The 13,221-nt window shown below is 43.2% G+C and overlaps 1 protein-coding gene across 13 annotated transcripts in view; it reads right to left on the reverse strand.

Annotated features, from left to right (window-relative positions):
• Nucleotides 1-13,221, reverse strand: part of camkk1a (calcium/calmodulin-dependent protein kinase kinase 1, alpha a) — a 259,555-nt gene that overhangs the window by 90,519 nt on the left and 155,815 nt on the right. For all 13 annotated transcript variants that reach the window (XM_087977564.1, XM_087977554.1, XM_087977557.1 and 10 more), the window contains one exon: nucleotides 6,273-6,326. In XM_087977564.1, the coding sequence (XP_087833690.1) occupies nucleotides 6,273-6,326 (54 nt within the window). The remainder of the gene's footprint in view (nucleotides 1-6,272; nucleotides 6,327-13,221) is intronic.

Consider the following 13,221-nt stretch of genomic DNA (forward strand, 5'->3'; position numbering starts at 1 on the left):
GCTGAGAGAGGAGAAATTTGAGGTGAGATGTCATTTGATGATACCTGCTGGAATTTGTCCAATCAGAGTAATGTTTTTCTTTATTGTTCCTTCATGAGATATGAGTGTCACTAGCTGAGCCAGCATTTACTGAATACTGACAGCTCTGACAGAGTGGACGTGTACTGAGATGCCTGGATGTAGTGGACACGGAGAAATTTTCATTAGTAGAAGAATCCAGGACCGAAGGACACAGCCTCAGTGTGAAGGTACGGACTTTTAGAACTCATGTGAGGAGGAATTTCTTCAGCCAGAGGGTGGTGAATCTGTGAAACTCATTGCTGCAGAAGGTTGTGGTGATCAAGTCATTGAGTCTATATAAGGCAGTCATTGATAGGTTCTTGTTTAATAAGTGGTCAAGGGTTAGAGGGAAAAAGCAGGAGAATGGATTTGAGAAACATTGAATGGTGCAGCAGACATGGATTGAATGGCTTAATTCTGCTCCTATAGTGGGCGGCACGGTGGCACAGTGGTTAACACTGCTGCCTCACAGCGCCTGAGACCCGGGTTCAATTCCCGCCTCAGGCGACTGACTGTGTGGAGTTTGCACGTTCTCCCCGTGTCTGCGTGGGTTTCCTCCGGGTGCTCCGGTTTCCTCCCACAGTCCAAAGATGTGCAGGGTCAGGTGAATTGGCCAAGCTAAATTGCCCGTAGTGTTAGGTAAGGGGTAAATGTAGGGGTATGGGTGGGTTTCGCTTCGGCGGGTCGGTGTGGACTTGTTGGGCCGAAGGGCCTGTTTCCACACTGTAATGTAATCTAATCTAATCTATATCTTATTGTTACTGCATGTCCCTAACTGCTTTGGAGAGGATGGCAGTGGTGGAGAATTGATGTAAGTTCTCATCATAAAAACTACTTTGGCCCTCTAATGAGGCCATTCCGATGTAAATGAACCACAATGTTTAATTTAGGATGGGCCAGGCAGGATAGGCTTTGTTGTTTTTGCAAATCCTATTCATTGTTCTAACACCATGTCTGGTTAGTCACCCGCAGTCTGATGAAGGATCACAAGACAATTAAAACAAATCTGACACGGTATTACAAGAGCAGTCAGAAAACAATCAGCTCATGCTCCATCAGAGGTTTAAAGTGAAAAACATATTTCACTCATTCACTCTCTCTTTAGACATGAAACAAAAACAAATGGATTTTGTACAGCATATTTAACATATAAATCAGCACAAAGGATTAATCAGATAAAATGGACTTTGAACCAAAGGTGAAAATGCTGACCAAAGTTTACAGATATAGGGAAATGAATTAAATGCAAAGATGAGAATTTTTAATGTGCGTCAACTGCAGTATGGCAGTAAATAGTGAGTAGGACAGTACAGGTTGTTCTGCTATAGCGCGCATTTCGTTAATGCAATTTCGCTATAACCCGATTAACGAATTGGGGACACAGTTTCTAAAACACAAATTTTTAAAGTGTGAATTAGTTATAATGTGATTCTGGCCCCATTAGTTTAAATGGTGCTGCTATTAAGTGATTTTCTTATAATATGGGATTGCACAAAAATAGAACTACTGCGTTACAGCGGATCTGACTGTATGGGACAGCAAACAAGCAGCAGAAATCTGGATAAGTTGAAGTTTACAGAAGGGGACAATGAAAGGCCAGACATGAGGCCATTTGAACAGTAATTTCTGGAAGTATTAAAAGACATGAACAAAGCAGCACGAACAGTGCCGTAAAACGAAAAACACTAATACCGCAAGCATTCCTTTCATAAATAGTGTGACTCCACACTTATCCTGTTGCAATCTTGGCCCGCAATCAGCTTGCCTGTCTCTATCTTAACAAATTGATAGATTAAATTGATGCAATCTGTTGTCAGAATTTGATCTTCTGCCTCTTGCTTTCATTCAGGTGAATCTGCTCTGCACATTTTCTAATACCAATACACCATTCCTGAGGATCGGTGCACATGAGACAATTGAGGAGAAAGGAAAAAATTCATTGGAATCTAACATTATGCCATTAAAACTGAAGGATGAGAAAGGTATCATGTGCAGCATTAATCAGAGATGGAGATGGAAGAAATATCAATTAGTGAGTAACAAACGTATGGAAGAATATTATTCACCGCACAGCTTGCACTGATAAGTGGGAAGTAATATTCGTGCTCCACAAGTGCCAGGCAATGACCATCTCCAACAAGAGAATATCTAACCATCTCCCCTTCACAATTAGTGGCTTTACCTTTGCCGAATCCCATAATAACAACATCCTGAGAACTACCACTGACAAGAAATTTTACACTGTGGCTGCAAGAGCACATCAGAGACTGCGTATTCGGGGTGAATGGCTTACCTCCTGATTCCCCAAAGTCTGTCCACCAATTATTAGGAAAAGAGAGGAGTGTGATGGGATACTCTACACTTGCCTGGATGAAAACAGCTTCAACAACACTAAAGAAACTCAACACCATCTTGGAGGAAGCAGTCTTTTTGATTGGCACTTCATCTACAATTTCAACATTCACACTGACAATGTGCCCCATCTTCAGGGTGCACTACAGCAACCCATCAGGCTCTTTCAATAGCAGCGTCCATACCCATGACCTGTCCACTTACAGGGACTATGGCAGTAGATGCATGAGGACACTACCACCCACAAGTTCCTTTCCACATCACACTCCATCCAGATTTAAAATTATATCACTGTTCCTTCACTGTGACTGGGTCAAGATTCTGGATTTCCTTTCCCAACGGCACTATAAGTGCAGCTCCATCCCAAGGACTATGGCAGTTCAAGACATCAACTCACTACCACCTCCAATGAGGAATGAGCAATAAATGCTGACCCAGCCAGCTATGCCACAACCCGTTAAAGACATAAATTCATTTTATCCTGTTTGTTTCATTGTAGAGTAACCAAATAGTGTCTTTTGAAAAATCTCTGAAACTGGCAGGCAGAGAGATATAGTGTGTAATTACAGTCACTGCCAGATTTAGCTCCTGTCCTTCTCAGTTTGGGAACAGTCTGTCAGACTGTGTCAGCTTCTGTCAAAAGTACGCTTCAGTGGCATCAGGGTTAATGCTGTCTCTGCTCTGACATAGAGGGTAGATGTCATTTGCAAAGATGCAGAAGGCTCCAGTTCACACTTCCCTCAGTCAGCATGGATTGGACTTTGGCAAAAGTGAGGACTGCAGATGCTGGAGATCACAGTCAAGATTAGAGTGGTGCTGAAAAAGCACAGTAGGTCAGGCAGCATCCGAAGAGTAGGAAAATCGATGTTTTGGGCAGGAGCCTTTCATCAGGAATCAGCCCTGATGAAGAGCCCCTGCCCAAAATGTCGATTTTCCTGCTCCTCGGATGCTGCCTGACCTGCTGTGCTTTTCCAGCACCACTCTAATCATGGATTGGACTTTACCAACCTTCTGGCAAAGGGCTGGGAGGCTGAGCAGCCAATAAAAATAGTTCAGGCCAGTGATGTCCTTGTGCGTCCCTGCCACAATGCCATCATGGCAGTGGTAGTGAAGGTCATGAATGAACCCTCCAAACTGAGAGCCCAACTGAGCCACTTAAGTGGTCAATTAAGGGTTTCTTACTACCTCTGGTGGCACTTACACTCCTGGCAGCAATGGCCAGCCCTGCAGGAATGGCATTGCCTACCCTCACCAACACCATGTCATCGCCAGAGCTAGCCTGGCCAACTGGTGTGAGTGCTCACATCTATCAATGCAGCCTCTTAGTCTCAGGACAGTCTCAGCAATGTGCATCACACCCAATAGCATTGCCAAGGTGACTAAGCTGCCAATGTCTGAACTGGCAGTTCCTGGGGGTGGCTTACCATCTTCAATAGCCTGCTGCTGCTGCTAAGATCCTGCCATAAGTGCCGTCACTCACCATTTGCTTCCTGCTTTTGGCAGTGGATCTGAATATCTGGTGGAACCGATTCCGCCAACGCTTAATCCATCCCCTCCTAAAGAGCTGCTCTGCCTTCAAACCCTTTAAAAAAATCTTCTTCCCAAAATGAGGCAGAAAAGGATTGAGTGCTTGTGCACAAACAGGTTTTTTTTGTTTTGAATTGTATGATATATTGTTAATTTATGTCCTGGTGCAGCTGCGGCACATTTCTGTGACATTGTATTTACTAACCCCTACCCAAAGAATACACATTGTGCATTCACTCAAACACTTTGGGATTTGAAAGGGTCCTTAAAACATCACTGCTCACAACCTGTCAGACCACTTCTTCAGCCGGTTCAGTCACTGTTCTTGTGCATCAAATGGACAGGAGATGGGGTGGAATGGTGTGTTTCTCAGTTATTATCTTACGCTCCCTGTCAGGGTGTGCTGTGGAGTTGGTGGGATAGGACTCGTGAGGCTCTTTAGAAATGAGTCATAATTGCCTGGTGCCTTTTTATTTCTGCACTAAAACATAGAGATAAGGCACAGTGGCTGCATGACAAAAGCCCCACTTCTGACTGATCTATATTTGTGTGTATGAGCACCAGGCACATGATTGTGTATGTGTGTGTTTGTTTGTGTTTTTTGTGTGCACAAATGTGTATAACTGTGTTGTGTGTGCATGACTGTGTATCTGAATGCGTATACATAAGTGCACGTGTGCACATGTACATGTAGGTGTCTGTGTTTGAATCCAATATATGCTCATGATTATGTGTATTAATGTATACATGCTCAAGTATCTGTGTGTGGATATTCTTGAGCATATGTGTGTTTGTCTGTGAAAGTGCATGTTTCTGTGCAAGTATGGATGTATCAGTGTGTGAACTTACATTAAACTCTATGTGAGCGTGTGTGTATCTGTGTGAATTGTGAGATGTTTGTGTGCATTCGGTTATCAGTTTTGACAGTATTAAGAAGATTCATGTTCCAATACAGCAAGAGTGGGTGCAGGAATGGCTGACCCAAGTTTTAGCAGACACAAATGCTAGGTCCATTCTCTTTCAGCTGTACAATTTTCAAGACATCTCTTTGAAGATTCATGGCACCTCCTCTCTTTCCTTCCCTAAATATAAACTATTATGCTCCAATACAAAATCAAAAGTACCGTAGATGCTTTAAACCTGAAATTCTGAAGAAGCATCACAGACCTGATGCATTAAACTGCTTTTGCTTTCCACAGACACTCAGTATTTCCAGCATTTTCTATTTAAACTCATAGGACAATGCTTCAGGAAAGCCCCACAATTGTTGGAAGGGATCCCAGAGAGAGTGGCTACTTTCACATCCTAGACTTTTTGAGTGACATTTTAAAAACACATCCTAATGATTCTTTATGTGAAACAAAATCATCTGACCTTTTCCTTCATTCTTTGGCTGATGGTCAGCTCCCAACACTAATTGCCTCGCTCACTAATAGAAATAGTTTGTTTTTTTATTTATCTCCTCCAATTGAGACAACAATCATATTTGACACTCATAACGGTCGCGTGGTCAGTGGTGAGAACATGGGGGTGGTGACGAATGAAATAAAGGTAACTGAGGCGGGGAGGAGTGGTGATGTGCTGGAGGAGGTGACTGAACCATGAGGAGAGGAACGGGACTGGAGGGAGGCATGTGAGGGACCGGGTGAAGACAGGTGGGGTTGTGAATGGAATGGGGCAGAGGTATGAATGGGCATTAGATAGGGAAGTTGGGGATGGGGCTCCCTTTCTCTCCCTCCCCTTCATCAGTCATCGGCACTCATTGTCTTCTATGCTGATCCCCATTTCAAAACTGCACTCTTCTCATGTGCATGATGTAGTGACTTCAATGGAAATTTTATGCGATAATGTAGTGAGTCTGGATTTTCTCTGCATCTTTCTGAACACAAGCAGTTGCCCACAGTTCTGGGTGTCAGCAGACACTGCCTTTAGAAGGAGCCTATGACCTGAAAGAGTCAGACTATTTGAATACCTAATGGAATGACCCTTTCAAAATGGCCAGAGTAACAGCACTGGTTGTTAACAGACAGCTAAGGCTGTGGCTGTCCTATTAAAGACTTGGAGGTGCTGGTGTTGGACTGGGGGTGAACAAAGTTAAAAATCACACAACACCAGGTTATAGTCCAGCAGGTTTATTTGGAAGCCAAATAAACCTGTTGGACTATAACCTGGTGTTGTGTGATTTTTAACTTTGTCCTATTAATATCAGACAGATTCAGTGAGTATCAATCCCATTCCTGTCCAAACGTTCAAATAATTCATGAAAAGTTCTGAATGGTCAATTGTTGAGATCCACCGAAGGACAAACATCAGGAGAAGAAATGTTTACTCACATAATGCTTGTCATCGTTTTCATTGTAGGCCAGCTTCACAACACCATAGGAGCCCTGTCAACAATTCACAGCTGAGATTAGTCATTGATAAAAACAATAGTAAACAAAATACCTTAAGAGCAGAGGGGAAACATACTTACAAACATGGAAACAACAATATTTTTGAGAGACTGAGATTCCTTGGCCCTTCTCCAAGTCTAAAACAACAGCAAGACTAGGAATTAAGGCAGGACTCAAATACCACAGATGGCAAGCATTCCTGCAAGCTAGCTGCTGTGACCTTGCTGTATGTTCAACCTGAGAGTTAATAAGGCCAGGGAACTGGTAAATTTCCTGTCTCTGATCTCAGAATCATTGATTGAATTAATGAATAGTTAGAACATGTCATGTTCTTGCTGACTCTCTGCAGGAATAAATCAGCTTCTCCATGCCCTTTCTTTGTGGCCATGTTTTTTTTCTCTTTTCAGGTGCTAATCCAAACCCCTTTGGGAGCAAGTTTGAGTTTGGACTTTCAGCAGTGCATTCCAGATCCCAACCACTCAATGCACTAAAAAGCTTTTCCTCAGATTGCCATTGGTCCTTCAGCTATTGATCTTTTACAGCTGTCCTCTGAATTCTTGGCCCTCCCATCAATGGGAAGAGTAGTCTAGTCTGGCCAGGTCCTTCATGATTCTGAATGCTTCTATCAAACCTGCTGTCAACCTTCTCTTCCCCAAGGAGAATAACTCCAGCTTCTCCAGACTATCACATAACTGAAGTCCCTCAGCCTTGGAATCTCCCTTGCTAGTCTTCTTTAAAACCTTCACATCTTCCTAATGTCTGGTGACCAAAGCTGGACACAATTCTCCAGTAGACAATGACCCTCTACTTTCTAACAATTCATCCTAACTTTTGTACTCTATGCCCCTACTTACAAAATGCAGAGTTCTATATACTTTATGAACCAGTTTCTCAAACTGATGAATTTGCTCATCAATTTGTTCTTCAAATTTGTTCATCATTCCCGAAGAAGGATTTATGCCCAAAACGTCAATTCTCCTGCTCCTCGGATGCTGACTGATCTGCTGTGCTTTTCCAGCGCCACTCTTTGACTCTGATCTCCAGCATCTGCAGTCATCACTTTCTCCCAGTTTCTCAAACTGCGTTGTCACTTTCAACATCTGTGTTCTTTGTACCAACATAAATCAATTGACTCTTCTACGCATTAAACTCTGTATCTGTCACTGCCTGCCCATTCCAATAGACTGTCTATAACCTTTTGAAATTCTACACTCTCCTCCTCAGTTCACAATACTTTCAAGCTCTGTATCATCTGCAAATTTTGTCCTGTGCATCCAAGGCTGAGTCATGAATATAGATCAGGAAACGCAGTGGTTCAAGTAGCAACCTCTGGAGAACCCCACAGTATACTTTCCTCCAGTCCCAAAAACAACTGTTCATCACTACTAAGGCAGCACAGTGGCTCAGTAGTTAGCACTGCTGCCTAACAGTGCCAGGGACCTGGGTTTGATTCATCCTTGGGTGAATGTCTGCATGGAGTTTGCTCCGGGAGCTCTAGTTTCCTCCCACAGTGCAAACATGTGCAGTTCAGGTGGATTGCAATACTATATTGCTCTAGAGTGTCCAGGGGAGTGAAGGCTAGGTGGGCTAACTATGGGAAATGCAGGGTCACAGGGATAGGGTAGGGGGTGGATCTGGGTGGGATGCTCTTCTGAGGGTCCCTGTGGACTCAAAGGGCCAAATGGCTTGCTTCCACACTGTAAGGATTCAATGACTCTACTCCATTCCTGTCATTCAACCAATTTCATATCCATGTTACCACTGTCCTTATTACTAATGAGCTCTAACTGTGCTCCCAAGTCTGTTGTGTAGTGCTTAATCAAATGTGTTTTGATATGCCATCTACACAACATCAATAGCATTACCATCATCAATCATCTAGAAACCTCATTTAGAAATTCAATCACAGAGATAAATGTACAGTGGTAATGTCACTGGATTAGTAACCCCATTTTATATATAATATATATACATTTAGATTTATAAAAGTTAAGAGAGAGGCAAGAGTGACACTGAACCACTGGAAAATGAGGTGAGCAAAGTAATGTGGAACAAAGAAATGGAGGAGGAACTAAATCAGTGCTTTGCATCATTTTTCACGGTGGAAGACACCAGTAGCCTTTTTGAACTTCAAGAGAGACAGGGCAAAGGTGAGTGTATTGGCCACCAATAAGAGAAGGTGCTGGGGAAGGTTATAGATCAGAGGTGGATAAATTACCTGGTCATGATGGGTTCTGAAGGAGATAAGGCAATCGTTGAGGCATTGGTGGCAATCTTGCAGGAATCACTGGGGTCAGGGAAGATCCCAGAGGACTGGAAAATAACTAATGTAACACACCTGTTCAAAAAGGGAGGCGGGAAATACAAGAAACTATAGGCCGGTTAAATTTTAGAGCCCATTATTAAAGATGGGAGTGTGGAATACTTGGAAATGCATTGTAAATTAGGACTGAATCAGCACAGTGTTGTCAAGGGATGGCCATACCTGACAAACTTGTTAGAAGTCTTTGAGGAGATAATGAGAAAGGTAGATGAGGGACAGCCAGTGGGTACGATCTATTTGGATTTCCAGAAGACCTTTGATAAGGTGGGGCCGTACAGAAGGTTGATAAATAAAACAAGAATCCATGGTGTTGGGGGCAAGGTACTGGCATGGATAGAAGATTGGCTGACTGGCAGAAGGCAGAAAATGGGAATAAGGGGATCTTTTACAGGATGGCACCCAGTGATCATAGAATCCCTACAGTGTGGAAACAGACCATTTGGCCCAAGAGATCCATACTAAACCTCTGAAGAGTAACCCATTCCCCTATCCTATTAGTCTACATATACTCCTGACTAATGCACCTACCCTACACATCCCTGAATACCAAGGGCAATTTAGCATGGCCAAATCACCTAACCTGCACATCTTTGGACTGTGGGAGGAAACCTGGAGGAAATCCACACAGAGAATGTGCGAACACCATACAAACAATTGCCCGAGGTTGGAATCGAATCCGTGTACCTGGTGCTGTGAGGCAACAGTGTTAACCCCTGAGCCACCGTAATTAGTGAAGTACTGTAGGGGTCTCTGTTGGCACCACAGCTATGTACATAAATGACCCAGACGAAGGAACTGAGGGTATTGTTGCTACGTTTGCAGATGGCACAAAGAGAGTTGGAGGGACAGGTAATATTGAGGGAGCCAGGAAGCTACAGGAGGACTTGGACAGGCTAGGAGAGTGGGCAAAGAGTTGTCAAATGGAATACAATGTGGGAAAGTGTGAGGTTATGAACTTTAGGAAGAAGAGTAGAGGCATAAGTATTTTCTAAATGGGGAAAGGCTGCAGAAGTCTGAATAGACTGAGGAGACCTAGTACAGGATTCTCTTAAGGTCAACATGCAGATTCAGTTAGCAGTTAAGAAATCAAATGCAATGTTAGTATTCATTTCAAGAGGCTAGAAGACAAGAATAGAGATGTTCCGCTAAAGCTACATAAAGCACTGATCAGACTGAAACTGCATTTGGAATATTGTGAGCAGTTTTGGGCCCCCTATCTAAGGAAGTTTACAAGAATGATCCCAAGGATGAAGGACTTGTCATATGAGGGGTTAAGGACTCTGGATCTATACTCGAAGTTTAGAATGATGCTGGGGGTTCTCATCGAAACTTACAGAATATGGAGAAGCCTGAGTAGAGTTGACATGAAGCAGATATTTCCACTAGTAGGAGTGACGAGGACACAAGAGCACAGCCCCAGAAGGAAGAGATGACACTTTAACAAAGAACAATACAGCACAGAAACAGGCCCTTCGGCCCTCCAAGCCCGCACTAACACATTTTGTTCCCTTCCATACTTAACTTACAGGATCCATATCCGTCTATTCCCTTCCCATTCATGTATTTAGGTAAAAACAATGACTGCAGATGCTGGAAACCAGAGTCCAGATTAGAGTGGTGCTGGAAAAACACAGCAGTTCAGGCTCCTCGGATGCTGCCTGAACTGCTGTGCTTTTCCTGCACCACTCTAATCTAGACTCCATTCATGTATTTGTCCAGGTGCTTCTTGAATGCTGCTATTGGGTCTACTTCCAACACCTCCTCTGGTAGCATGTTCAAGGCACTCACCACCCTTTGTGTGAAAAACTTGCCTTGTGTATCTCTTTTAAACTTCCCCTCTGCACCTTGACCCTGTGTCCCCTAATAATTGACCCCTCCAATTATTAGAGGAAAAAGTCTCACACTTTCCACTCTATCCATGCTATTCACAATCCTGTAAACTTTTATCAGGTTGTCCTCAACCTCCTGCATTCCAGTGAAAACAAACCCAGTCTATCCAACCTCTCTTCATAACTAACATCCCCCATACAAGGCAACATCCTGGTAAACCTTTTCTGTATACTCTCTAAAGCATCCTGGTAGTGTGGTGACCAGAACTGTACACAATATTCCAAGTGTGGCATAACTAAAATTCTATAAAGTTGCAGCATAACCTGCCTATCCTCATAATCAATGCTCTTTCCAATGAAGGCAAACATGCCATAGGCCTTTTCTTTATAATATTATCTACCTGCAATGCCACCCTCAGTGATCTGTGGGCCTGCACACCCAGATCCCTCTGCACATCAATACTAAGGGTTCTGCCATTCATTGTATAATTTCCACCAGTACTTGACTTTCCAAAATAAATCACCTCACATTTTTCTGGATTAAATTCCATCTGCCTTTTTTCTGCCCTCGCCTCCAACTGATTTATATCCTGCTGTATCATCTGACAATCCTCTCATCACTATCTGCAACTCCACCAATCTTTATATCAATTGCAAACTCATTAATCAGAGCAGCCATGTTTTCCTCCAAATCATTTATGAGGTCCATGAACAGCAAATGTCCCAGCACTGGTCCCCGTGGAACACCACTACTAGTCACAACCATCTATTCCAAAAAGCATCCCTCCACCAGTACCCTCGGTCTCCTATGACTAAGGCCAGTTCTGTATCCATCTTGCCAGCTCACCCCTGATACCATGTGACCTCACTTTTTGTACCAGTCTGCCAAGAGGAACCTTGTCAAAGACTTTACCCCATGTAGACAACATGAACTGTTTGTCCCATATCAACCATATTTATCACCTCCTCAAAAAACTTGATCAAGTTAGTGAGGCACAACCTCCCCCACACAAACTATGCTGTCCATCACTAATAAATCCATTTGCTTCTAAATGCGTATAAATCTTGACCCTGGGAATCTTTTCCAATAATTTCCCTACTACTCACAGACCTATAATTTCCTTGATTATCCCTGCTATCCTTCTTAAATGATGGGACAATATTGACTACTCTTCAGTCCTCTAGGACCTCACCTGTGGCCAAAGAGGATACAAAGATGTCTGTCAATGCTCCAGCAATTTGTTCTTAATATCCTGGGATAGGGCGGCACGGTGGCACAGTGGTTAGCACTGCTGCCTCACACCGCCGGAGATCCGGGTTCAATTCCCGCCTCAGGCGACTGACTGTGTGGAGTTTGCACGTTCTCCCCGTGTTTGCGTGGGTTTCCTCCCACAGTCCAAAGATATGCTGGTCAGGTGAATTGGCCATGCTAAATTGCCCGTAGTGTTAGGTAAGGGGTAAATGTTGGGGTATGGGTGGGTGGCGGGTCGGTGTGGACTTGTTGGGCCGAAGGGCCTGTTTCCACACTGTAATGTAATGTAATGTAAATGTAATGTAATCCTATCAGGACCCAGTGACATACCTACCTTAATACTTTTAAATACAACACTTCTTCCTTTTTATTAGCAACTTGGCTTAGAAATTCGACACTCCCTTCCCTGGAATCATTCTCCACCGTTTCCTTCTCTTTGGTGAATACCAGCAAAGCGTATTCGTCCCACCTCCCCCAGTACCAGTCCCAATGCCCCATAAATCTGAAACTCTCCCCATCACACCATCTTTTCAGCCACGTATTCATCCTGTATATAACTGCTAATTCTGCTCTGACTAACTCATGGCACTAGTAGTAATCCTGAGATAACTACCTTTGAGGTCCTACATTCCAATGTCCTTCCTAGTTCTCTATACTCTGCTTTAGAACTGAGATGAGGAGGAATTTCTTCAGCCAGAGGATGGTTAATCTATGTAACTCATTGCCACAGAAGACTATGGACACTAAGCCATTGAGTGTACTTAAGACAAAGTTAGATTGGTTCTTTATGAGTAAGGAGATCAAGACTTACTGGGAGAAGGCAGGAGAATGGGGTTGAGAAAAATATCAGCCATGATCAAATGGCGGCGTAGACTTGATGTGCTTAATGGCCTAAATCTCTTCAGATATCTAATGGTCTTATAAAACAATATGGAGGAACCAGATGGATTTTTTTTAAAAACTGATCAAAATTAGTTAAATAGCATTTGCCCTTCCTTAATTAATTCACTTTTGTCCAAGGGAATGTTTTATTCTAAAAAGCTTCTTCTCCTAGTGGACGGGAGAAGAGAAGGGTTCAGGTGGCACAGTATGCTAAGTGAAGGAAGATTCAAAGGTCCATTATTCACTGAAATTTTAGCATTCTCCTTCTGCCTAGAAAAGAAATGGCTTTACATATTTTTGTCAATTTTCATCTATCCTTATGTAAGAAGCTGAGGGGAGTACCATTCTGAAAGGTGAGGAGAGGCTCTCCCCTCCTCCAGGCAAGACAACGAACACCAGGACTCTGAAGAAGTCATTGTGGACTTGGAACATTAACTCTGTTCCTCGATACTTTGAGCACTTTCAGTTTTTACACCATGATTCTCAGTCCCTCTTTCTGCCTGAGAAGCAGTCTTAGCAGTGCAGTCCATTCACGGCGCTGGATAAATTTGGCATCCCACATCTCAAATATTGCCCATACAATTTGATTTTTCCAGAACTAAG

The sequence above is a fragment of the Chiloscyllium plagiosum genome, unplaced genomic scaffold (genome assembly GCF_037043375.1).
Source record: "Chiloscyllium plagiosum isolate Xiang-an unplaced genomic scaffold, Cpla_swu_hap1 HiC_scaffold_31, whole genome shotgun sequence".
In the NCBI taxonomy this organism is placed as follows: Eukaryota; Metazoa; Chordata; class Chondrichthyes; order Orectolobiformes; family Hemiscylliidae; genus Chiloscyllium; species Chiloscyllium plagiosum.